At 39.6% G+C, this 27,001-nt stretch overlaps 2 protein-coding genes across 3 annotated transcripts; both read left to right on the top strand.

Moving 5' to 3' along the window:
* Positions 1–1,765: 1,765 nt before the first annotated feature.
* il12rb2l (interleukin 12 receptor, beta 2a, like) lies at positions 1,766–11,963 on the top strand. 2 transcript variants are annotated; one of them, XM_083931182.1, is made up of 15 exons: positions 1,766–1,887; positions 2,742–2,837; positions 5,564–5,711; positions 5,838–5,980; positions 6,164–6,306; positions 6,519–6,657; positions 7,414–7,490; positions 7,604–7,841; positions 8,659–8,853; positions 9,071–9,175; positions 9,292–9,435; positions 9,832–9,981; positions 10,252–10,321; positions 10,679–10,784; positions 10,923–11,963. In XM_083931182.1, the coding sequence occupies exons 2-15, from the start codon at positions 2,768–2,770 to the stop codon at positions 11,301–11,303; spliced, it is 2,109 nt and encodes a 702-aa protein (XP_083787308.1). In that variant the 5' UTR covers positions 1,766–1,887; positions 2,742–2,767; the 3' UTR covers positions 11,304–11,963. The 2 variants fall into 2 exon arrangements, with proteins under 2 accessions (XP_083787308.1, XP_083787307.1); XM_083931181.1 differs by having other exon boundaries at positions 7,604–7,877.
* An 815-nt stretch (positions 11,964–12,778) lies between these two features.
* On the top strand, positions 12,779–26,587 carry LOC310959444 (transportin-2-like). Its single transcript, XM_083930788.1, has 25 exons — positions 12,779–12,842; positions 14,297–14,396; positions 14,730–14,805; positions 15,929–16,078; positions 16,300–16,406; positions 17,060–17,193; positions 17,454–17,535; positions 17,697–17,819; positions 18,511–18,629; positions 18,907–18,967; positions 19,660–19,831; positions 20,147–20,299; positions 21,532–21,757; positions 21,877–22,048; positions 22,388–22,474; positions 22,869–22,976; positions 23,069–23,227; positions 23,375–23,462; positions 23,630–23,728; positions 24,523–24,618; positions 24,725–24,800; positions 25,038–25,137; positions 25,331–25,405; positions 26,208–26,356; positions 26,507–26,587. The coding sequence occupies exons 2-24, from the start codon at positions 14,298–14,300 to the stop codon at positions 26,313–26,315; spliced, it is 2,670 nt and encodes an 889-aa protein (XP_083786914.1). The 5' UTR covers positions 12,779–12,842; position 14,297; the 3' UTR covers positions 26,316–26,356; positions 26,507–26,587.
* The last annotated feature ends 414 nt before the right edge of the window (positions 26,588–27,001 follow it).

Raw genomic sequence — 27,001 nt, 5'->3', positions numbered from 1 at the left:
ATAAATCATTAAACAATGTAAAACAAAATACAGCTGCCAGTATGAATGGTTGAGCCTAGTTTGTGCTATAAGCCTGTGTCTTTTCAGACTTTATAGTAAGTGGCAAAAAAGGCGAGCGAGCAGATCTGAACTTTATTCTTTCCTCCAAAGAGGATTTTACTAAAAATAACAAACCCTGCTGGACTCACATGTACTTTATAAAAACAAACTGTACTAATGTTTTTTACAATGCCCTGTTGAAATGAATAAAAAAGAGACATTATATAAGTATTTCACTGAACGGCTGTTTTCATGTTAGCACATTTATTATGGTAAAGCTTACTGCATCCTTTATTCACTAAAGAACCAATAATACCCAAACTTAAAAAGGCTACTCAGAAACTTTTTTTTATACTGCAAGAGTTGTGTCTGTGTCATTCTTTTTGGCTGGACCTCAACAGTTATATACTATAGAGACTTGTTTACATGCTTTGCACAGATATGCCAAATACTGTAAATAAAAATAAACAAACGAGAAAGCAAAGGAAACGTATGGGAATATATGTACAAAACAAAATAAAGAGGTGAAATACTCAGAACTTCACATTTAGTCCATTTGTTCCTGACTGATTGCTGACTGAAGTATTGTGCAAAAAAGTCTCAAACAGGTACTTTAAAGATTCATAATTCATTTGTATCAGGTTTTTTGTTATGTTTAACAGTTAATCCAAAAGACTTTTGTGTCTTTTCTATGAGCTCTGTGTTAACTGTGTTAAAAAGGAGCAAAGAAAACCAATAAAACCAATGAAAAAGTGTTCACACATTTGCAAAAAAAGTCTTACAAAGTGGTGATGCTACATGAATTTGTATACTTCATTTTTTTTATTTTTTTTTTACTGTTTTCTAATCAATCCTTGTTTTTATGAAATAATGATTCATTTAAACTCTTTGGGCCTTGAATGGTTATTCAAATAATGGATCAATTATCTCTTCTTTTGCAGAAACGCCCTTATCACAATCGCACAGTTATGCTACACACACATTTGCCCAGCAGCTTACAAGTCTGATAAAGTTTGATGCGTTGGCTACTGAGCATCTCCACAGGAGTGGTTGGGGTTAAGGGCCTTGCTCAACTACAGTTGCAGTGGAGTAGAAACTACAGTAGGCCATTTCCCTCTGAACTGCAGAAGTAGCATAAAACAGAAATACTCAAGTAAAAGGTATTTGTACTTTACTTGAGTAATTCAATTTTATGCCACTATACTTCTACATCACTACATTTTAGAGGAAATATTGTACTTTTTATTACATTACATTCATTGGGTAACTTTTTCTGGTAACTTTACAGATTCAGATTATTAATACAACATTTTGTGGACAAATAAAATAACACGGCAGCGTACAAAGTAAATAAAATTGGACCCACCTTTATCAGCTGCGTCATTAAAGTGTTATTTGCATTGATCTATCGATAATTATAATCTGATAATATAATATTCTGAAGTGGGCCATTCTGCATAATGACTACTTTGTGTACTTTAAGTACACGCTGATGTACTTTTCCTAAAGTAACATTTTGAATGCAGGACTTTTACTTGAGATTGTTATCACTACGATTATGGTCACAAGCCGCCGGTGTTGTTTCTATTTGAAGCTAGTTTGTGTAAAAGTGTTGTTCTGGGACCTGTGTGCAGAGGGCAGGATGTGAGCAGTCTGCTGTCACCGTGCGGCTGTGTGTGTGTGTGTGTGTGTGTGTGTGTGCGTCAGAGGTCATTCCAGAAATGGGCGGGGCGGACGGTAAAATAGGAACGGGCGCTTTCAACTTCACAACAAAACCTTCTTTGTAAACCGTGTTTTTTTCACCGCTGCAGAATGCGCGACAGACATCCCAGCGTGTCTCACAATGAGGTAAACGATTTCAAGTTCGTAGTTAATTTAGAAAACTAGCTACTGAAGAACAAAACGTCTTGCTGTAACGTTACTTTTGAGACAGAACTTGCGCGACTTTCAGTGAAGTTACACCAGTGAAGTTACACCAGTGGTGCCACCTCAGTAAATATCAGGCTATCTCAAGTCCCACCGCAAAGGCCAGTGTTAAAATAGAGCAGCGTAGTTTTTAACTATCCAGCTACGGACAGGAAGGTTTCCTCCTCACCAGAAGACCATTTATTGTTGACTGTGTTCAGCCACAGCCACGCTGTGGGAAGGGGAGCATCAGAAGTGACAGTGTTTTCACCTCTGCTCACTCTCTTCCATCACAGTTTAGCTCGTAACTCATACACTTGACTACGTGGCAGGCTGATTAGGAAACGCTTAACTTATTTAACATTAAAAAGTATTGTCTTAGTATTATATTAATTTAGTAATTACTGCTTTCTTTTATTTATTTTGGAGAGTCCTTCAAGCACCACCAGAGAGAGCTTGAGTAGCACCACACAGTTTGAGAACCAGTGGGTTACTATGGAAACTGTTGTTCTCATATATGCTGGTTATTATATAAACTGCTTGTTTCTTTATTGGCTCATTTACGTTTGAATGCATCTAACAGGAATGTGTGTATGGCAGGCAGAATTACATGTGCAGTAACGTTTCTAAGCACGTGTTGGTGCCTCACTACATTTACTGTCAAAAATACAACAAAGCTTCTTGGATTTGAGGGCTGTAGCTGTTACAGTCCATATCTTTATGGTTTTAATACATTGTCTGTGTGCATTCGGTGCCATAGACTGTGGTGAATTTGTTTGTGTTGTGTTTTTTCACAGGCACTAGAGGCCTGGGTCCAAATGTAATGGCCACATTTAGGACACAATGGCTTGTGTCCATCTTGCTGGTCAACCTGCCAAGTTGTTTTGCTTCAGGTAGGCTTTTCTGTTTTTTTAGTTCTTGTGCACATGTTACTCAAACTGTAAGTGTTCAGTTCCTCCTTTCCTTAGGTGCTTGTCTGTCTGTGTTTTCTTTTTCAGTTTTGTTCTACTATTATGCTTTCCCATCTTTGTATTGAAACTGTTGCACGATAATTTCCCTCCGGATGAATAAAGCTTCTTGAATCTTGAATCACTTATATTTAACTGCATTCAGAGTGAAATATTGCCCTTTGTACCACACTGCAGTTATTTAATAGTTAATATGTCAATGTCCAAACATGGTCCAGTTTAAAAAAAGGTACAGAGGAATGATTGTCAGAAGTTACAGGGACGAGGAAGGGCTTTAAAAACCAAAAACAAACAAACAAAGAAATCGATTCGTGTAGAAATATGGGTTATATATGTATATGTACGCTTATATATCCATATGTATATGTAGATGTGCTTCTATGGATGTTTATATGTGGCTCTATAAATTATATTATGTCACTTTATATATATTATATGTTATTTATAAAATTTTATAATACTGATTATTGTATAGTTAGATTTACAAATTTACAAATTCAGTGGATAAAAGATCGTTAAAAAGGGGTAGGATTAAATAAGTGAAAACTTCTTCCTACTCCTTTTCAGACAGAACAAATTGTATATGTGTTGTTACAGGGTTTTGTTGTTTTTTTCTCTCTTATTTGTTAAACTAATTTAATTTTGTATACTTTTGTATTCTTTTCTTTGACTATGTCTGAAATAAAAAAAATCAAATATACTAGTACATACTTAGTTGTGGATTTTGCAAACAAAATACATGATCAGCTTGTAAGAGAGTATGCATTTTTAAAAAAAAGAATAAACCACTGAAGGGTACATTAAAGTATGTCAAATTAGCCCCATTTTAATCAGCTAAACATTCAAATGTTAAAGGGGAACGCCACCTAAATTTACGAATCCCAAAACTTTGTACTTGATGACATCACAAATGAGCCGCTTTTTGTTTTTGGGTGAGAGTTGTTCATGTTTAATAATATATTTGGACTGTCTTAGAGCATAGACATAAAATGTATGAAATTTGAAAATGGGTATAGTTCCCCTTTAATGTAATATACATGACTGAATATAAATGTCTAAGCTTTGGTATCACTAATTAAGTAACAGTTTGTAGTAAAAAGTCTTTGTCAGCCATTGCAACACTTCTCTAAACAAAACAGAAAATATGTTTCATGCACTCTTGTGATGTGACACTGATCTAAAAGGGCTCTTTGCGCTAACAAATGTTGGTCACATGCCAATCATTTCTCATTTTGAGTCTGACCCTATATGATTTAACATTACTGTCTGCATTGAAGAGGAAGTGGTGACATGGGAAGGGTCTGAACCCAGAGTGCTCATTTCCTGTTAATGTTACAGGCAGCGTGTTTCCTTGCAACATGCTGTGTGCAGGCATCGAATTGATCACCGCAAGAAAATGATAGGCTTTCGAGAAATGGGTAAAGGTGACAGCCTTGTGATGAATAGAGAAAACGGATGCAGTTTTCTCGTGGTGAAGATCTGTATTCTATCTGTTGCTTTCTGGCCCTTTTTAAAAAAAAAAAAATCTTCTCTCTCACCGCCTCTCTCTTGGCAATTATGGAGATTGAAGATGTCTGACTGAAACACTCACGAATATTAACAAGAATTCACATTTCGTTCTCACACGTTAAACTGCTCAAACTGACAGTAAATCAGTACTTGATGTTTTGACCAGAATGAGTCACAATAACCTGGAAGTTAGACACAGTGGCTCAGTACCTTTTGGTTGTTGTGACTCATGGTGTAAGCATTTTGGATGAACAATTTGCCACTGCCTCTTACTTCACTGTTATTCCCCACGTTACTGATGTAATAGATCTGCGTATATTGATTTGGACAGCACAATAGACATTTAAAGGGCTCTTTGGACTCAAGTGTCAAGTGTTTTTGTGGAGAAAAGAAAATTCCTTGTGGTCTTTTAAGATGTCACAGTTGGAATATGGACTATGTTGCCATTTTATTGCTGCAACTACCGTAAACTATTACAGAATAATTTAACAGCCCTGAAATAAGGCCTACCTCAATGTAGATTCTAATTTTCAGTTTTAGTTTTGTTATGAGACAAGATCTTATTTTCTTTATGAGTTTTAAAGTAGGGTAATATGAATATGAATATGAATATAAAATGAATATATATCCTGATATAGGTCATTTCATGTCTCAATGACAATAATATATGATTATAATGTAGCATGTTTTGTGGTAATTTATTAAATAAATAGTCAATATGAAATACTTACATCGTAAAAAATCTGCTAAGTTGTTTGGCGCTTATGTTATGATAACATGTGCAACTGTCATAAAAACATGCCAGCACTAATTAAAGAAATGTATAAGTTGGGAGGCACATGTTATAGTTCCCCCATTTGTAACAAGTTCTCAAGTGGAACTGAAACGGTTCTCGAGTGAATTAAATACTTCACAAATGAAAACTACTGGCCACCTGTTTTTTCCACATCGTGATGGAAACGATATAGAAAAATATATCCATTATTATACGCTTTATCCATACGATAGATGAATACTATATATAAAATGTTCTCATCACTTTGAAGATATATATAGACTGTCATATCAGCCACCCCTATTGTGAAGTACTTTGAACAGATAATCACTTTTGGTTTTATCCCTTACCCTCTTTGTTTCTCCAGGTCCTCCTGCTGCTCCCTCTCCTCCTGACTGCTATATCCCGTGTGGGGAGAAAAACAATTGTGAAGATATCCACTGTAATTGGGATCCAAGGCCGAACTCTCAGATCATCACGAGCTACAGCCTTCAATGGGAGCCGGCAAATATCAAGTAAACATGACCAAACATATTTCTTCATCTGACAAATGTATAAGTTTGACGAAAACTGTCTGATAATGGACTAAAGAAGGGTTGAAGCCCTGTGTTGGTTTTACCTCCTCTTGTCTGCTCTTTCAGGGAGGGGCATGTGATCAATGGAACCAGGTTGATTATCGATCGTGAACACTTCAGCCATGGGGAACTTCGTGTTTGGGTCCAGGCTAAGAACCAGTATGGTTCGGCTAGATCACAGGAGGCTGTGTTCAATATAGAAGATATCAGTGAGTCAGTCCTGCACATTCCTAGTCATGGATACAGACTAATAATAATGATAATAATAATAATAATTGATGCCCATCCACAATTATATACCTGTCCAATGGGAAAATATGTTCAAATTATGGATTTTTATTTATACAATATTTCATTTTAGATTGTTTTTGCATATCTGTCTCTGTTTACAGTAAAGCCGCCCCCTCCTAAAGTCTCATCAAGCGATCAGGAGTCATTAGGGATTGACTGGATTCCCGCCTGTGATCAGCTGGATCTCTCTTTGGGACCTTGTGATGTCCGTCATCGGACTGAGGCAGACCAAGTCTGGCTTGAGGTGAACGGTTTAGGTTTTTTAATACAGCATTTTTCTTTTCTTCCTCTCAGTGTAGTTCACACTTTGTAATGGAGTGCGTTTACAATGTGGAGACACTGCTGATGAATAAATACATTATCAATGAATGTCCTGAAATAGGAGAAACTGTTGTTTGACTAAAGCTTTGTCAACTTAATTCATGCTTAAGCTCGTTTTTTTTCCTTTTTACACAGGACGAGGTTTCAATTAGTGGCTATACATTGGACAGTCCCCAGCCCAACACAGTCTATGAATTTCAAGTCCGCTGTTCATGTAATACAGGCCTGCCGAGTGACTGGAGTGTAATCCAGCGAATACGAAGCACTGAGACGGGTGGGTCCTCATTCCTCATTCCTTTAGCATGGGCAAAGTACTTTGGGAGGGTTGACAAATATTCATATTTTCTTCTGTTTGTCTTATGACGTTTGACGTTTTTTAGCTAAAATATTTTTACATTTTGGGAAATACGCATATTTGCTTTCTTGCTGAGGATTATATGAGAGGATCCTTACTGCTCTCATATCATATGTTAAAGATGAAGCTGCAGCCAGCAGCGTATTAGCTTAGTCTAGCATTGAGTCTGGAAACAGGATGAAAAAGCTTGCCTGGCCAAAGGTAACAAAAAACACCTACCAGCATCTTGAAAGCTCACAGATTAACATGTCATATTTTTTTTTATTTAATATGTACAAGTGTAGAAAAGACTATTTGACATTTTACAGTGGTTACGGTGTTATTTATTGGCTGGGACTCGGTCCTACTCTAGGCAGCTAACATACAATTGTCCTTTTTACATTTTGTTTTACTTTAGATGTACTGATTTTTGTTACCTTGGGACAGAGTAATGCTAGCTCTTCCCCCGTCTTTTTGCTAAACTAAGCTAAGCGACTCGTAGCTGTATCATCTTAGTTACTGTACAGATGAATTCTATTTCAATATGTAGTATGGCGGCAGTAATTATGCAAGGATGAGAGAAAAAGGAGTAAAATAATATACCCCAACAGTTCCAAAAACCTGCACCGGGTTCTGTCATCATCTCTTCATCTGGTTTTCTCTCCTTCTTGCTGTACTTGTTCCTCTCTTGTTCAGCCCCTGTTGGAGAGCTGGATGTGTGGAGGGACTGCGGGATATCCCAGGCAAGCTCTGACTGTGTTCTGACCTGGAAGGTAGGTACAGAGATGACCTACAATCATTATCCTCTGACTAAAATAATGAGCTACAGTCTCACTTCATGCACACTCACCCCTCACTATTTTCTCCTTTTCTCCATCCCATCCAGAAGCTTCCTAAATCTCGGGCTGGCGGTCTCATTCTAGAATATGAAGTCAGACTGTCTTACAGTAATGGCACTGAGGTGTTGGTGAATATGTCCACAGCTGAGCCAAGGGGCTGGTTGGTCTGTGATGAAATGCAATGCCATTTCAATTCCTCTCTAAAGGATGTCTCATCAGTCAGCGTATCTGCCTACAACGCGCACGGTGCCACAGCGCCTTCTCATCTCTTTGTACCAATCCAAGGTATCAACTGCCCAGATTATCATTGGGTAAAAAGTAGTAAGTAAAAGTATGGAAAGCTTTGTATCAGGGGCCGTATTCACAAAACATCCCGGGGCTAAAAGTAGTTCCTCATTGGTTGAATTAGGAGGAACTCTAAAAATAGGGGCCATGTCAGCTCTAAGCTTTTGGTCTAAGTTATTCACAAAACCTTTTAGACTCAGAGATTTAGACTTCTCTTTATTGATCGCTTTGGGATGACAACCGCAACTATGTCAGGAGTTAGATGTAGTCCAGAGGACTCTTCAGTCAGTCAAAGGCTGAAGGCAATCTACCTCATCCCGCTGGTTGGAAAAATACAACAATAATGAACTTTTAAAGTGAGTTAATAATCAAAACAGCTCACCAACCAATTTAGATATCTAAAAACAAAAATATATAATATTATCACTACATTTGTGTGACAGATCATACGTGATTAGTATATATTCACCAAACGATCTAAGGACTTTTATAGTCATTAAGGGATTACCTGTAGATATGTGCTAAATGTAGAACTCCCCCATCAAAAGATGGGCAGTATTTGTTTTGTTTCATATATGGCATTTATGACACAATATATGCAATATCTTAATAATCTTTGATGAAATCTAGGTTTAGGAGTAAAAGTTACTCTGAGCAGATTTTTGAATAGGTCTTAAAAGAAAACTCTTAATGATGAGATGAGATCCTTTGTGAACATAGTCCCAGGTATTGTGCTTTGGTTCTGGAAAATTACATATTTGTATGATATAATTCCTTCATTTAATCAGAACTAACCAAGCATTTGTCTCTCATTCAGGTAAAGAGGACAACGAGAAAGCTATTGACCTCAAGATGAATGAAGAGAACCTCACTGTGTCCTGGAATCTGCCATCTCAACTCTCAGACAACCTGAAGGAATATGTGGTGCAATACAAACAGGCAGGATGTCCTCCTGGCCAAGCATTTGATTGGGTCAAAGTGAACAAAAGCCAGACAACAGGAATATTCAAAGGTCTGTTTGATTTGGATATGATCATTGCAATGCAAGAGGTATATAGAAAAAGATTTATTGATAGTGATAAATTCCTTTTGAAGAAACCGTCCCCTTTATGAAGAGAACTCTTAAAAATCACAAGGACTCATTGGAAATGTCTTTTACTGTCAGGATGGGCTTGTGCTGGTTGTTTTCAAAATGGCTTTTTAACTCTGGTGTGTGTCTCCACTTACAGGTCAATATAAAAAGTACACACCCTACCAAGTGTCACTGTTCACTCTATCACACAACTGTAAAGCCCATCACATCTCATCAGTTATTGGATATTCCCGTCAAGGAAGTAAGTGTGGTTTTTGAGCCCTCTTTTCATATGTTTTTAAGTTCTATCAGCTAATGCTGTCTCATCATATTAGATGAAATAAACTTGTAATCGCCATTTTCTTTATCACTTTTCAGCCCCCTCCAGTGTGCAGTCTTTTAAAGTGATTTCCATTGCTGCCACTCATGTGACTCTGTCCTGGGAGCCTGTCTCCCTCTTTAAGCGGAACGGGGTGATAATGTACTACCAAGCAGTATTAGACAGCGGAGTCAGACAGAAGGGTACATATTTATATACATTTTAATGCAGTTGTCGTAAGTAGTTGTGGAAACATAGGAAACCCAAGTCATTTTTGCTAAGAACTATCAGACAGATTGCCATGAAACTGTGTATAGACATTACACCTGCTATACATCAGCATGTTAACATTGTTATTGTAAGCATGTTAGCATTTTTACAATAGCCTTTACCTCAAAGCACTCCCATGCCGAATGTAGTGCAGCTATAGACTTAGCTCCCAACTATCTTCCATATTTACTTACAAAATCAATATGTGTAAAATAATGAAAAAATAAAGTGGTAATAAGCAAACTAAAGAAGGAGTTTACTCAATTGTGTGTGTCTGCCAGCTGTTCGCTGGCAACTTAACCTCAATCCACACAATTTTTCTTTTCCAGTGTACACTGTGAGCGATAAAAATAAGACTTTGAAGCTGCCGAATCTCAGTCCAGGACAGGAGTACGAGGTGCGGATAAGAGCTGTGACTGCAGCCGGGCCTGGAGCAAATGCCACTGCAAAGTTCAAAACGAAGCACCATGAAGATTATGGTATTGCATTTATTTATTTATCTTATTTAAAAGGGACAGTGTACATTTTAAAACATAAATGTCACCGTGTGATGTACTGTACAGGATAATAGCTTTAAGCAAATTTGCATCTGAATTATTTTCTTGTTCAATGTGATGATCTTAGGATGAGATGTTTGACAAATGTAAGAATTTTAAGAAGTGTAACTTGTTTTCCTTACAACATAATTAGTGGATTTATGATATTACTGGCAATTTTAGTTTACCTCTCTCTCTCTTTTTCTTTTTCAGTGCCCTTAATGCTGATCGTGCTTGGATGCATTTTTCTATTTCTAATATTCTTTCTCCTCATATTATACAGGTGAGATATTATAATATTATATTTTCTGAAGCTCTATTCTCCTATCTCTGAGTGTTGTATTGCTGTGGTACATCAAATTAGTATCCATTTTTGTTACAATCTTTAATAACACTTGAAATGCTTTTACGGGCGAAAGAATATGATTTAGTACTTTAACTGTGTGCAGTATAAGGATAAAAAGGACATTAAATTCAAATAATCTTCAATATTGTCTCATAAAATGTTGATGTGAACAGTGAAGCTAAGAATACATTAATGTACATGCCTTATTTTAACTGGTCTTCAAGATTGTGGAGATTTCTAAGATTATGAGGGGTGGCTTATGTTTTGTGTTTTAAACTCTTTTGTGTCTGCCAGTTTTTGTAGAGGAGAAAACAAAGCGTGTCCACTAGTTCCTCAGTGTTTCTATGACAAAGTTCCAGATGCTCGTAACAGCCACATTTTCAGACACATGAAGCACCAGGTGAGAGACTGACTGAAATGATTGGCTTTTTTTGTCTTCTGTGAGCCTATGCTCAATAATGAAGTAAAGTCCTAGTTTGCTGCTGGGCTATTATTAAAATGCAAAAAAACAACAACAACAACTGTGATCTCCCTGTAGATGAATGACCCCTTGGCCTGGATCTGCATTCCCGTCTATGAGCCGCATCCGAAGATATCTCTGTTGGAGGTTGTGGAAATCAAGCCCTCCCTAGAAAAAACCTCCGACCCTGACGGATTAACTCGGCCAGTGGTGGGAGATAGGTGCTCATTGATGGATTGCCAAGATGATCAGAGGGAGGAAGCTGTGACAGAGGAGTGTCCTAAGATAGACCACAGATATCGAAGAGAGGAGTACAGCAAAATGGTCGACTCAGATGAGGAGAGGGACCGAGAGGAGGAGGACAAGGATGATTGTTGGAGCTCATCAGAGGAGGAACAGTCAACGGCGGGTTATGAAAAGCACTTCATGCCCACTGCTTTGGAAGTACTGGAAGTTTGATGTGTCCTCTTTGTTTGACATTCATCTCAGATGTGTGTGTTATAAATGTGTAGAACATTTTCATTGTGGATTTAGTGTGGTTTTAGATGATGACCCTCTGGAAGGGCTTCTGTTGCCTCCCTCGATTTCCATCTTTTTGCATTTGTTTTTTATTTTTGTTTTTTGGGAATTTTGTTTTCATTTGATTATTAATCGTTTCATCCCATGGTTTTCACTTTATTTTTTGCTTACTTCAGTTACAACTCATGTGTAGCCCCTCGTTTTTGTCTTATGTCGAGGTTGTGAAAATATAAATCAAGAGTAGTTGTAGTCGTCTTGGTTCAGAAGGCAAAAATAATACGTAATAATAATAATCATACGTATAAGTATCTCAGGAAACACAATGAATGAATGAATGAATAAATGAAGTGTTAAATCGAAGTGTTTTTCATTTTATTTTTTGTTTATTAACTCCCAGATGTGCATGTGCAGATGTGAATGTGTAAAATTGTAAAGCAGAAAAGTCCATTTGACCCACAAATGGATTTAAAAGCTGTTTGGACCCATGTAATGTAAATGTTAATATATCAGGTGCTATTTCATGTATTATTTCTCTATTAAGGCAAATTAATCACATCAATCTTTTTTTGTTGACACTGTTGCACCTTAAAGTTTATATTTGATAAGTAAAATGTACATTAGACAAGTTTCATATGATTAAATGAAAAATTGTATATGGAGCTGACTGCAGTGTTTGTAACTTATTGTTTTATGTTTACTTTAGCCATTTAGACAGCTGTTCTGGTGGATTGTAGTACAATATACAACAGCACAGTTGCCATATAATCACCCCACTGCCATAATATAAAAGTATTACACATTATTAATAAACACATAAAGCTATAATACACAACAGAGTTCACCTTATCCATCAAAATGTCACATGTACAGAACAACACAATAGTGTTTGGAAGTGAATATTAAATTATTTACTAGATAAACAGTTTATAAGATACACTCAAAATATCTGCTCTACATTCTGTCCAATAATAACAATGTTGTGAATTTGAACACTTTCTAAGCTAATAACTACATTTACAAAAATATCCCATTCCAACAAAAATAAATTCATAAAAATGTTCTTTTTAATTCGTTTTGTCTTAAAATACACATTTAATTTAACTTGATAAAAAAAATAAAAATAAAGTTGAGGGCATTTATCAAATGAATTTCAAAACCCCACCCATATCCTGTAGATACTTACATGATTTATACAAATACACACACATATACATTTACTGTAACCGTGTGTTATTTAGTTGTTTAATTGCCCATTCTATGTGTGTATTATGTTTTGTGCTTAATTATTAACTAAAAATTTAAAAATGTGAAAAAAGCCAGGGGCGCTACTGAACTCTCGCGTTGTTAACGAAATGTGTACTGAACGGAAGCCTCCATAGGTCAATTTCAATCAGCGTGCTCATTTGAACGAGAGGAACCGCTACGAAGTGACGGGAGGAGAGCGGCCCAGTACGACAGTTCAACTTTCAAGTCAATATTGTACGTACATTAGAAGTACAGTTTGTACTTTGTAACCAAGATTTAGACATATATTACATCAATCGGACCGCGTTATTGGGTAAGGTGTTGTGATGAAGCGAATATCAACGCGATTGTCAGTTATATAGCATTAGCCAGGCTTGTAGCTCAGGCGGCTTAGCGGCTAGCTTTTGCCAAAACGTGTTCACGAAGTTTGTACCTATTTTTGGCTGCCAATGATGTGTTAACCGCAATACATTTACGTGACCATTCAGATATAATTTCATTCTTCAATGGTGAGTTGGTATAGGGCTTTATTTAGATTGCAAATGGCGGTATTTTAGCTTATTTTTAATGCCGGGCACATTGTGAGCAGCTTAGCCTGTAGCTGCCATGACGACCAGGCCCCGAGCAAGAAGGGCAACTTTTGGTTCAAATCGGGTCGACTGTGTATTGTCGTCTCAGCTACAATCGATACGACCCCACGCAGGTAAATTGCGAGTCTCGGGGCCCACGTGTTGTATAACACGTTGTGGGAATTTGAACGCGAAATATTGAGACGTTTTAAACGTCCCCTGTAACTTAGGCGAGCGGGCCGGGTGGGGGTAGGATTAACTTGGAGCGGATAAACCGGGTCACAGAGATTTTAGCTGGTCGTGTTGTCTAATGTCCTCGTTTGTGTGCCCACAAGCCGCTTTTCAATGATAGTTTTATTTTTCACTCCGAGGCCACGTTGATCTCATCTGTAACACGACCTCTTAACTTACTCTGGTGGGGCCCCTGTCCGCCTTGAACCTCCACCATATGCCCCTTCATTTTCCTAGACAGAGCGCTAGGCGTATTCCCTTTGGTGCGCTGGTTTATTAAGTAAAAATGATTCCAGTTAGTGTACAGTGACTGTAGTGTCAGCAGAGTGTTATATAATTTCTTTAATTGTCATTATTATTATTATTATTAAGCAGGACTTTTTTAAATAGTGAATTGTAGTGACAGAAAATGCTTTGCATATAATGCCTTGCATATAACAATCAGTGTACACTATATGCAACTACATTTTATTTATAGTGCCAGATCATAGCAAAATTGATCTCAAGACACCTTCCATATAGAGCAGATCTAGACCACACTTTATGACTAATCCTTTGATACAAAGTAAGATTACATGCGCTGCTTGAGCATAAAGGCTGGTGATAGAGACGTTCTGCTGATGTGTTTGAAAAGTCTGTGATCTACATTTAGGAATTGTTATAGTTTAAATAGACTTCACTAACATCCTTTTATTTTACATTGCTTTTCAAACCATCCATATGCCTGTGGACACTGGAGTTGATGCATCTAAAAACATCTGACTGCCACTGATGGTGTTTGTATTCATACTGGCTGATCCAGAGACCACTCCCATACCTGTTTCCCCTTTGTTCTACTTCATAATCTATGTCCATCATACATTTCTGTATTTGTGATCTGTTTTTCAGGATGGAGTGGCAGCCAGATGAGCAGGGACTTCAGCAGGTCCTCCAACTGCTCAAAGACTCACAGTCGCCTAACACAGTCACGCAGAGAGCTGTCCAACAAGTATCCTACTACATCGCAATCAGGTTGTGCACAGTGAAACTAGTTAATGACATATTACTAAATTACTTAAGCAATGACTTGCATGATTTTAGCACTAATGCAAAGGGCTTTTAACATGTAACCACTGCCATTTTATCGAGTTGGGAGTGTTAGCCACATGTTGAGGATTTCAGTGTAGTTGCCCAGAGTGGAGGGGGTGTGCAGTTTCATTAAGTGGATTATGTCTCTTTGTTTTTTTAAAACATTTTTTTTTTTACCATTGTCAAATGCATTACTCAGCATAGAGACCAGACGTTAGTTGCAAAGTGAAGTGGTCCTTAACAGCCATGCTAGAAACTCGAACAACTCAACCAATTCCCCGACTTCAACAATTATCTCATCTTTGTTCTCACACGACTCAAAACTGAAGGTAAGTAGTCAGGGTTTTTTTTTTCTCTTTTTTTCAGCCATTTATAACATGCCCGGATCATTAATCTACTATAATCATAGCTAGTAACCTCCTATGTTTCCCATACACTAAAAAGCTGAATGTGCTGTATGTTACAGTAAACTAGAAAATACTGGTCCTCCTAAATCAGTTCAATATGTGTGATCAATACTTCTGGTAAATAATTGAGCCAAGCCAAACACTATTATGTACTGTAGAAAACTTGCACAGACCTGAAAATATATGTTGTATGTGTTAGGTGAGGTGTGGGTACAGGCTCACATGACCTCACTAAGATTGATCCCAGTGAAAATAAAATACCCTGAGTTCAGGTAGAACAGAACTGGGGCAGTGGTGGCTTAAAGGTTAGAAGAGCGAGCGTGTGACGCCGGTTCAATCAATACCCAATATCGGCTGGATAAATCTGGGTGGGGAAAGTGACTAAGCAGCTCTTGCCCTTCTATCATTACCACCACTGAAGTACCCTTGAGCAATGCCCTTAACTTCAACTGTTCCAGTGGCCAGCAGATCAGGCTGTGGTTGTACTGGGCAGCTTCTTGGGTATGAATGTGATCAGGGCGTTCCTAGACACGGTGTACTCCCCTTGAATAAAAAAAGGCCTGACAAATAAAAAAGGTTCTGCGGCTTCCATCGCGCATCCGAGCAGTGCAGCAGCGCTACTTCAAGACGTCATCAAAAACTCATGTCAGACCCCATTCTTACGTTTGTTTTTTGCGAGTATGCTATAATAATGTAATGTAACTGTGGGTATGACTTAAAATACCTGATTTAGACCACACATATTTCACTCCACTTAGAATTAGCTGGACTTTTAAGTCCGTCTTGTATCTGGACATGATGAAAACACCCAGCTCATTGATTTACAATGATACCTAATGTTCCTATATTTTCTGATCCAGATCTGTGCTAGCATATTGCACAAGAGCAGTACTTCTCTCTGTCTCTATATGCTTTTATTTTTACTTTCTTTTAAACACTGCAACAAACCTGTATCCAATATTGTAATAACAATGTTCCGAATACACACACGTTATTTGTTGATTGTCTCTCAGCTTACTTGTACCGTCCTTCCACTTCTCTGCAGACGAGCCGACTCGCTCTTTGAGCGGTCTGATATTGAAGAACAATGTTAAGGCCCACTACCAGAACTTCCCTCCGACTGTTGCTGAGTTCATTAAACAGGAATGTCTCAACAACATCGGTGACCCCTCGCCGCTCATTCGTGCCACCATTGGTGAGTTTGTGGGCTTTTCTCCGCATACCTAATACTCTTCCTCCCACACTTTCCTTCTGTTATCCCCTGGAGATGATGCATAATAACATTAAACACCTGAGTATCCATGAAGGTATTTGTATTCATACTGTCTGATCCAGAACTGCTGCAAATATGACAGTTCATATTCCCATCAGTTTCTATCTGATGTCTGGTAACTTCCGTTTCTCTTGCTCCTCTAGGCATCCTGATCACTACTATTGCATCCAAGGGAGAGCTACAAACATGGCCTGAGCTGCTGCCCCAGCTCTGCAACTTGCTCAACTCTGAGGACTACAACACCTGCGAGGTCTGCACTTACTCTGCTCTGCCCTTTTTATGCTTTTAAATGCAGGGCAATCACTTTTCTTTAAAGCCCCACTCATCCACACAGGTGGATCCTTGTTTGCTCAGGTTCTAGTTATGCATATATATACTGGGTATTACAGGAGGCTACTAAACATGAAATGATAAATGTTTAATTTGTCCTACCCTAGCAGATGCAACCCATGCATATTTTTCAAACATTACTTGTGAATCAGTCCTCTTTTACAGACTTAGTATCTTCAACATGGTCTAGCACCTTTAAGCCGGTCTTGCATCTGGACATGATGAAACACCCAGCTCATTGATTTACAATGATACCTAATGTTCCTATATTTTCTGATCCAGATTTGCCAAGACTCTTTGCTAGGATGTTGCACAATTTGCACATTTAACTTTTCTCATAGTTGCGTCTGACATATACAAATACCCATCGTGAAAGATCTATTGACTTATAAAAGTTTTGTATTTTTGACAACAGTAAATTCTCTCCAACATTTATCTGAAAAGCAAAGTCTGTAAAGTGCTCTCAGTACTTTTGCTACAGTTCGATTTTCTCATGCAGTCTCACTCTCTCCTTTGTGTCCCTGTACGTTTGCGTTTGATTTGACAGCCTCTCTGTGTATGTCCGTGTCTCAGGGCTCGTTTGGAGCACTGCAGAAGATCTGCGAGGACTCATCGGAGTTGCTGGACAGCGACGCTCTGAACAGACCCCTCAACATTATGATACCGAAATTCCTCCAGTTCTTCAAGCACTGCAGCCCCAAGATTAGGTACAGAAGAGAAAGAGACTTCTTCTGATTGTTGTCTATCGTTATTATCTGGGCGTGATGCATAATCATAACATCCGACTGACAGTGAAGGTGTTTGTATTCATACTGTCTGATCCAGTAATTCTGACTTCACTGGCACTTTACCCCACAGGCTGACGTACAGCTCAAGTTCCATTGAATTTTGGCACACTCTTTCATCACTATTCCACCTCCTCTGTTAACATGTTACACTGGCATCTTCATCTGTCTGTCCCCTGCAGGTCCCATGCCATCGCCTGTGTGAATCAGTTCATCATCGGCAGAGCACAGGCCTTAATGGACAACATCGACACCTTCATAGAGGTAAGCTGTGTGTGTTTTCTGAACACCGAGGTAAACCAGACTGTATTGCTCTGTTTGAAAAGCGCACCAGAGAAAGTTGTTTGTCATTTCCCTCGTCATTTTCTTGTTCGTTCCAGTCGTTATAAATAATTTGTTTTGTTATTTCTTCTCTCCCCTTCTAGAGCCTGTTTGCGCTGGCAGCAGATGAGGACTCTGAGGTTCGAAAGAACGTCTGCCGAGCCCTGGTCATGTTACTGGAGGTCCGCATCGACCGCCTCATCCCCCACATGCACAGCATCGTTCAGGTAAGTGTTTGACATTGGCTCAGTCAGCTGCGGACCTCTAGTATGTAATTGATGTGGAAGAATATTTAAGTTCTTTAAGTTCTTGATCAGCGCATCAGGAGGCAGCCGGTTAAGTTCATCAAAAGTTGTAGATGCCGTTTCTTTTTGTTACCCCTCTGTTGAGGTTCTTAGCACATTGAACTGATATTGAAAGGGGCCGCTAGAAACACTGCAGCCTGTTGATCGAGACGTTTACTCTGTATCGTCCGTGAAGAAATACAGCGACAGCTGGATGGAGCCGTGATGGATGAAACGGTCCTTCAGCTCATTACTCAGCACACGGCTTCCATCGCACTTCCGAGCAATGCAGCAGTGCTACGTCAAGACCACATCAAAAACTAATTTCAGACCCCATTCTTACGTTTGTTTTTTTTGTGAGTACGCTATAATAATATAATGCACATATGGAAATTACTTAATTCACCTGATTAAGACGTCGATATTTCACTCCTTTAAGTCGGTCTTGCATCTGGACATGATGAAAACACCCAGCTCATTGATTTACAATGATACCTAATGTTCCTATATTTTCTGATCCAGATCTGTGCTAGGATTTTGCACAAGAGCCGTACTTCTCTCTGTCTCTGTTTTTTTTTAAATATTGTTTACTCACACTTCCTAGTCTCAAACGCATACCTTTTATCTCCCGCAGTACATGCTGCAGAGAACCCAGGACCCCGATGAGAATGTGGCTCTGGAGGCCTGCGAGTTCTGGCTGACTTTAGCGGAGCAACCCATCTGTAAGGAGATGTTGTCTGGACACCTGGTGCAGTGAGTAGCAAATCAACTACTGTTCATGTGATGCCTGTTCTGTGGTGATTGTGCCACGTGACTTAAGTTCAGCATGAACCTCTGTCAAGATATTCTATGTCTGAGTGCTTTTATACTGTGAAAGATTTGGTTCTTGAATTTCGTTAATCTTTTGGTTTGTAATGGTCACTCTGTTCTTTATCATTTATTACAGAGTTCTCATCAAATAATGAGATGTTGTACATGAGATTTGTCGGCTGTTTAACCAAGCAAGTCTTCTTCTCTCCCCTTAATATAGACTGACACCTATCTTGGTAAATGGGATGAAGTATTCAGAAATAGACATCATACTACTAAAGGTGAGCTCTTGCGTTACAGTTTTACAATACTTTCTCATACACAAATATGCCCGTATGTTCTTGTGAATTGATTTTTTTGTTTTGGGTGTTTTTTGTTCATAAGGAAGGATGTAGGGTTTAGGGAAATGTATTGGCAGAAATTGAATATAATATTCATAATGAAGTTTTCATTAGTGTACCTGAAACTAAGAATCCTTGTTAGGGGTGAGGAAAAGACTATTCAGTTGGTTCAAATGTGCAAACTCACCACTAGATGCCACTAGGTCCCCACACAACCTGCTTTTAAGTGACACTTTGAAACATTGGGAATCTAATTGTTTTCCAAACATCACTTAGGAGCCAGTCCTCATGACAGGCTGAGAATTTTCAATATGTAGTTGGACTTTTAAGTCCGTCTTGCCTCTGGACATGATGAAACACCCAGCTCATTGATTTACAATGATACCTAATGTTCCTATATTTTCTGATCCAGATTTGCCAAGACTCTAAGGTTTGCATTTGTGACTAAATATAGAAGTTAAGTGTGTTGAGGCAAATTCCAAAACGATGACCGCACAAGGTGCATTCTGCTAATGCAGGAAGAAGAGGATTTAGAACCGGTCCTGGGGCTTTTTTTTTTTTAAGAAGTGTGGTTCAAAAAGTGCATATGATGATGTAGCTGAAGTAAAAAAAAAAGTGTGTGTTTTGTCCAGGGTGATGTGGAGGAGGACGAGGCTGTACCAGATAGCGATCAGGACATAAAGCCCCGTTTCCACAAGTCGCGCACCGTCACCCTGCAGCACGAAGGAGGGGACGGTGAGGAGGGCGAGGACATTGAAGACGACGATGACGACGATGATGACACGCTGTCCGACTGGAACCTGCGTAAGTGGCGGTGAAACGCGGTTACAGATGGTTGCAAAGATTTGGAAAGGAGCAGTCTGGGGTGGGGTCTGAATCTGTCTTGTCATTTTGCCTGTCATCTCCAGTCTTCAACACCTCTCTCTCTGCAGACAGATTTGCCATTTGAACTCCACAAATACTTTAGAAAATCACAAGTGAAATCTTAGTTTGTCAAGCTACAGAACTAGCTAAACAGTGCAACTAATAAATCTTCTGCTGTCATGTCACCTGCAAAACAAAGTACCAACAGGTCGGGGATTTAAGAATGATTGTAATTGGGCTTTTCATTTGATGTAGGAAAGTGCTCAGCCGCAGCACTGGATGTGCTGGCCAACGTCTTCCGCGACGACCTGCTGCCCCACCTCCTTCCGCTCCTAAAAGGCTTGCTCTTTCATCCTGACTGGGTCATCAAGGAGTCTGGCATCCTGGTGTTGGGGGCCATAGCTGAGGGTAAGACTCGCAGGACTAGATTTAGCTGTATCTTATCCTGTTGTCCTAAATGTCTCACTGCTCATAAAAGCTGAATAAGACCTTTTTTTTTGATGAGTTTTTCTTTTTTCAAACATAAGTGACACTGTATGAAACATTGAGTCTAATTATTTTTATGACTGCACACTGTTGACGGCTGTGGCCTCAGGCATTATGTTTTTGGGTTGTCTGTCGGTTCCAATCTTGTGATCACGATATCTCACGATCCCCTGGAGGGATTTTGTTCGGATGTAAACTGCAACTTGACTGGCGGAGGCGTAAAATCACAATGCAGTAATTGTAGTTCAAACATGCTTTGGGGGAGCGGCAGTCTTCTTGAAAGGCCATTTATCTTCAATATAGAGTTGTGCATCTGGACATGATGAAAACCCCAGCTCATTGATTTACAATGATACCTATAGTTCCTATATTTTCTGATCCAGATTTGCATAATCTCAGTGAATCCCCACCTGAACAAATGTTTCCACCATATGAATAAAACGGTATGTTGAAGCCAGAGGCTCAGAACAGATTATCATGCTGAGAGGTCATAATGGGTTATAGGGAGTGACCACTATATATTCCTCTGACCCAGTTAAAATCTACTAATATTATCTCACCTAATTGGATTAAATCGAGCAAATATTTTTCCCCATATCCAATCCACATATGTTCAACATGCATGTGTGTTTCTTAAAGACTCGAGCATAGATAATTATATCTGTAAGAACAATTCAAAGCTTCCAGCAGTCACACTCATTTGTACATAAGGTTGTTCTTTAACTATTTTTGTACGTTGAGTTGTGCACAGCCACACTGGAAGGCGAGGAGTAAGAACCCCTGGGTGGGGGCAAAGCTTTAACATTAACCTTCAAAATACTTAAAGTGCTTGAATTTGACCTTGGAAATAGTGTACAGTCCCTGAATAAAATACACATGCTAAATATATGGGAGTATATTACAATGGGTATTTAAATCTGCAAACATCACACCCGCAAAGCAGGAACATCAGAAACGCATTGTCACACTGAAAGTTAATACCACCTTTCGAGGAGACATCACAAAGTGCTTCAAAGTACTAAACGACACAATTTAACAAAGAAAGATAAAATCCAAACACGGCAAAATTCAATAGAATTCAACATGAAACACAACCTTCTAGCTTCTCTTTTCCCCTTGTAATTTTCGTATTCTCTCCTCTCTCCATGCCTCAGGCTGCATGCAAGGCATGGTGCCCTACCTGCCAGAGCTGATCCCCCACCTCATCCAGTGTCTATGCGACAAAAAGGCCCTGGTGCGCTCCATTGCCTGCTGGACTCTGAGTCGCTATGCACACTGGGTGGTCTCCCAGCCCCCCGACTCCTACCTCAAACCCCTTATGACAGAGCTTCTTAAACGCATCCTGGATGGCAACAAGAGGGTGCAGGAGGCGGCTTGCAGGTAAGCAGATTCACTCTCTTCCTCTTCATGTGAAACTCCCAGCTCATGGATGAACAATGATACACGTTGTTTCCATATTGTTTTCTGATTTGCATATTTATCATTCCCTTTTTCCTCAGTGCGTTTGCCACCCTGGAGGAGGAGGCGTGCACAGAGCTGGTGCCCTACCTTAGCTTTATCTTGGACACGCTGGTGTTTGCCTTTGGGAAGTACCAGCACAAGAATCTCCTCATTCTCTACGATGCCATAGGAACTCTGGCAGACTCAGTGGGTCACCACCTCAATCAGCCCGTAAGTGCCTGTGAAATTTAGACCTGCACTAGTGGGTTTTTTTTTGAGCATATGTAACTTCTTATTTTTTCCTTTTTTCTTAGAAGTTTTCCATTACCTAATAGAATATCTGCCCATAATTGAGTTCAAAGGAAGAGATGGACATCTTGGAAAATCCTGTTTTCAGTCTTTATGCTAAGCTAGGCTAAGTGTTGGATCTAAATGCATATTGACCAGACATATGGAGAGTGGTGTATATCTTAACTATGTTTAAAACTTAAATGATATCTGAATGTCTTTGCTGAAGATGTTAAGTGGAGAGGGAGAGACCCTGACTCTCCATTTGAAACTGTTTCTCAGGAGTACATTCAGAAGTTGATGCCCCCCCTTATTGCCAAGTGGAACGAGCTGAAAGACGAAGACAAGGATCTCTTCCCACTATTAGAGGTGAGGAGGGCACCATAGGTGATTTTAAAATTTATTTTCGTTCATACATTTTCCTGACGCACTGACCCATGTTGGCCTGGTATCTGGATATGATGAAAACACCCAGCTCATTGACACAAGATGATACATTTTGTTCCTATATTTTCTGATCCAGATATGGCACACTTGAAATCTGCAGGTTTCACGTGTGCCCATGTTAGTTTTAGATTATGTCTGAACTTTTTATACAATAGGCTCTTTCACGTTGAAACGACAAAAAATAATGGCTACTGTGTCTCCTGCCATAAAACAATTTTAATTGACAAAGTTGTTTGGTGGCTTTTATGACCAATTTAGTTGGAGCACACACCAGACAAACGCATGCATTTCTAAAAGTCTTCTTTGTTTCGTGCAGTGTCTGTCATCAGTAGCCACCGCCCTGCAGAGCGGGTTTCTGCCTTACTGTGAGCCTGTCTATCAGCGTTGTGTCACGCTGGTCCAGAAGACACTAGCCCAGGCTATGGTGAGAATGCACACCCTCACAAGATAAACGTGTTGGATTAAGTAACCTATTTATTAGATGTACTGAAGAGACAATGAAACTTCTCTGCACAGATGTACAACCAGCATCCAGATCAGTATGAGGCTCCTGACAAGGATTTTATGATTGTGGCTTTGGACCTGCTGAGCGGCCTGGCTGAGGGTTTGGGGGCTCATGTGGAACAGCTAGTGGCCCGCTCGAACATCATGACCCTGCTTTTCCAGTGCATGCAGGTATGAGGGATTGTGTTTTAGTTTCTTTTTTTTCTTTTTTTTTACATTTTTCTCAATGCTAAAAGAACTGCAACCAAAAATGTACATGCCTGTTTGTTCTGAACCTTGACATATAAAGTATAACACTTAGTTTGGTTTGTTTTGTAGGATACTATGCCAGAGGTGAGGCAAAGCTCCTTTGCTCTGCTGGGGGATCTAACTAAGGCGTGCTTCCTCCATGTTAAGCCCTGCATTGGTGAGTGTGCTCTGATATAAGTTACATTACCTCTACCATCACGGAGCAACCAGCATTGGCTGATTGTTTTAACTGATGTAGTCATAGATGGTGGGAAAGGGGTGGATGTCATTCTGTTTTATTATTTGTTGTATTGTAACCATTATGTGTCCATGTCCTCCCCCCAGCTGAGTTCATGCCCATCCTAGGGCTCAACCTGAACCCAGAGTTTATCTCAGTGTGTAACAATGCCACCTGGGCCATTGGAGAGATTTCCATGCAAATGGGTGAGTGGATGAGAAAGCAGGTCACACTTATTATTGATGATTAAGTAGTTTTGCATAGTTCACTGAAGAAAATTGCCCAGTATCTGGATATGATGAAAACACCCAGCTCATTGACACAAGATGATACATTTTGTTCCTATATTTTCTGATCCAGATGTGGCACACTTGCAATGTGCAGGTTTACACGTGTGCAAAGCACAAACCTCTCTGCAACATTAGACTAGAGACCATCTTGCCATTGGATCACATTTGCCGCAACACCAAATCAGACCAGGAGCATTAAGGAGTCTTCCCACACCCGTCTTTAAACTCACCCTTCATTTTAATCTTTACTACAAACCTGTAAAGTTTCATGGTTGTCGGGTCAGGGGCATAAAGTGAAGGGAACCAGGTCACTTGCTCAAACTACAACAGTTTTCAAACTTGACATTCATCTAAACTGCACACCAGTTAAGTTTTTCAACAGTATCTTATAGGGTTGGGGCATTATTGCCACGACAATCCGTCCACAGACAGACATAAACACCTGGCAAAATGCTCAAAACCGACTCTCCCTACAGTAGGGACCACATTTTACCGTGATAAAACACACACCTTTGCAGAAACCTTTTAATAACGATTTAATCTGTTGTAACAGTTCATCCTGTAAACCGTGTAAATTTAAGTTTCTGGTTACAGAAATCTCATGATGAATAAATAAATCATTCGACATATCACAAGAGAAATATAGTATCCGCAGTAATCATGTCATGTATTTTCTAACAGACTTGAACTGACTTGTTAATGTTTTTTAGGTGCAGAGATGCAGCCGTATGTGGGTATGGTTCTGCCACATCTAGTAGAGATTATCAATAGACCCAACACACCCAAGACTCTGCTGGAAAACACAGGTGCTTATACACACGCACACACCAGACGCAATATAAACTGGGACATTTTTCAAATTTTGGAAAGCGTCAGGGGGAGTAAATATGAATTTTGTCTTCCTGTGTGCAGCCATTACGATTGGCAGACTGGGTTACGTCTGTCCCCAAGAAGTGGCACCACAACTGCAGCAATTCATTCGACCATGGTGAGATTATTCTCCTGATATCATCAAATGTGTCCCCTTTTTTTTTTTTTACAAAAGACCTACTCTTTCATTGTCATGTCCAGATCACAGAAGCCTCTCCTCTTGCACTATGCAGGGATATACTTCTGTCAGTTTAAAGAAAAGAGGAGAAATTAAATGTTAAAAGAATAAAAGGAAGCAGCGAGGGAGGGATAAAACGTCGATGAATGAACACGTTGTCATCTTTCCTCTTCCCAGGTGCACATCATTGAGGAATATCCGAGATAACGAGGAGAAGGACTCAGCCTTTAGGGGAATCTGTGTGATGATCGGTGTCAACCCTGCAGGAGTGGTGCAGGTGAGGTGGTGTGCTTTAAAGCTTCTGAGGCTACAGGTGTCAGCCGCCCTCTGGAAATGATGATACACCCAGCTCATTGATAAATAATGATACATTTTGTTCCCAAATGTATTTTTCTGATCCAGAATCTCACTTGTTCACCTCTGTGCCCGTTCATATGAATTTACGTTTAACCAGTCCCCTCTCTGTCTAGGACTTTATTTTCTTCTGCGATGCTGTGGCCTCCTGGGTCAACCCCAAGGAAGACCTAAGAGACATGTTTTATAAGGTGAGGGCCTCCTCAAAAGCAATACCAAAGCACAGATCCCATCTCGTCAGACACATTGATCTGATGTATGGAATTTTTATTTTAGATGACTTTTGATGTCAATAAAAATGTTCCTTCCCCGTGTGCAGTGCTCGCCCGCCACACTCTGTGATGATCTCTTATCAGACATTCGAAATCTGATTTAATGCTGCGGATACATTTTTTTTGAGTCTGAGAAGTGTGTGCAGAGTCTGCTGTTTGGGGAGGTAGAGTAGTTATCTGGAATGGATAATTCACCACTGTCGTACAATAAAATGCTTTTGTGTTTTAGCATCAATATTTTTATTAAATGTGAACAACAATAAACCTAGTAAGTTGTACATCAAAAAAGAGACTTTTTTTAATATAATTTGTTTTTAAAAAAGGTTCCCATGTTATAATGCCATATTTTCATTCTTAGTACATTATGTCTAGCTCAAAGACATAATTCACATTAAACAGAATAAGCATCAAAAGGAGTTCAACTGCAGACCACTTATCTTTACACCTCGTCCGCCACCCATTCATCGCATTACGCAGATTGAAACTCTCCAAATAATGTATAAAAGACTGTTTAAATTTAAAATTGTAAATGTTGGATGTAATCCCATTCTATTGTTTGATCTCCCTTCAACAATTGCTTTGTTGCATCCTGTATATATAGACGTCTAACTTCACAGTCGGCAACTATGTAATTCATCCTCAAACTCACTATTTTTAAATATCCATATAGAGCTAAATCGGCCGCATGTTTTATTTATGTTTTTCTCTTTTCTTTTCCAAGATCTTGCATGGCTTCAAGGACCAGGTCGGGGAAGAGAATTGGCAGCAGTTCTCTGAGCAGTTCCCCCCTCTCTTAAAGGAACGCCTGTCGGCCTGCTATGGCGTCTAACCCAACTTCCTCCTTGTCCACACAGGAAACCAACCTGTTAGGTACGTCCAGCGAACATGCAGCTTAATCCCCAATTATTCTCATCCAGAATCACACTTTTCACCCCTGAGCCATTCATATAAGCTCTACATTTATTCATAATGTGATATTAAATCTCTTTTTGTCCGTTCCTCTGTTTTTTTTCCCCCCAGGTTAATGTAGGGTGAGGGTTACCGGGGAACTCCATTGCACTGCCCAGTTTGTGGGGAGAAACAGGAGGGTTGTGACTGGCCTTGACCCTCCACTTAGCGGATGTTCCCCCCTGCGCCCTGTGTGTCTCTCTGTGGGAGGGAGGGAGGGTGGGTGGGAGGAGGGTGGTGGGTGCGGGAGGGTAAACGGGATATACATATACCTCTCGGATTAAACGCCTCGCTAAATCCAACACACTCAAAAGTGACTTTCGCCAACAGCACCGCAGGGATCCTAGGTAGGTGAGGCCGGCTTTGACCACCCCCTCCTCGATTTGATTATTTTGTTAAGATAGGGGACGGCTGGGAGGGAGGGTGACAGACGGGTACATAAAAGGAATTATCTCAACCAGCATAGGGTGCCGCAGTCAATCACCACAAACGCACGTAGCTGGGAGAATCACACGTAGATGTGTTTTTAAACAGACTCGTGCCAGAGGCTAAACAAAACCATGAGAC

The sequence above is a fragment of the Echiichthys vipera genome (genome assembly GCF_963691815.1).
Source record: "Echiichthys vipera genome assembly, chromosome: 17".
Classification (NCBI taxonomy): Eukaryota; Metazoa; Chordata; class Actinopteri; order Perciformes; family Trachinidae; genus Echiichthys; species Echiichthys vipera.
The sequence above is the reverse complement of the archived record's forward strand: the minus strand, read 5'-3'. Positions and strand labels throughout refer to the sequence as shown.

Bases quoted from the DNA above. Each gene is read 5' to 3' on its own strand.
- il12rb2l (XM_083931181.1), top strand. From the start codon at position 2,768: ATGGCCACATTTAGGACACAATGGCTTGTGTCCATCTTGCTGGTCAAC. The intron at 2,838-5,563 runs GTAGGCTTTTCT...TTGTTTCTCCAG, and splicing joins GCCAAGTTGTTTTGCTTCAG to GTCCTCCTGCTGCTCCCTCT. The intron at 6,307-6,518 runs GTGAACGGTTTA...CTTTTTACACAG, and splicing joins CAGACCAAGTCTGGCTTGAG to GACGAGGTTTCAATTAGTGG.
- LOC310959444 (XM_083930788.1), top strand. From the start codon at position 14,298: ATGGAGTGGCAGCCAGATGAGCAGGGACTTCAGCAGGTCCTCCAACTG. The intron at 16,079-16,299 runs GTGAGTTTGTGG...TTGCTCCTCTAG, and splicing joins GCTCATTCGTGCCACCATTG to GCATCCTGATCACTACTATT. The intron at 17,820-18,510 runs GTAAGTGTTTGA...TATCTCCCGCAG, and splicing joins ACATGCACAGCATCGTTCAG to TACATGCTGCAGAGAACCCA.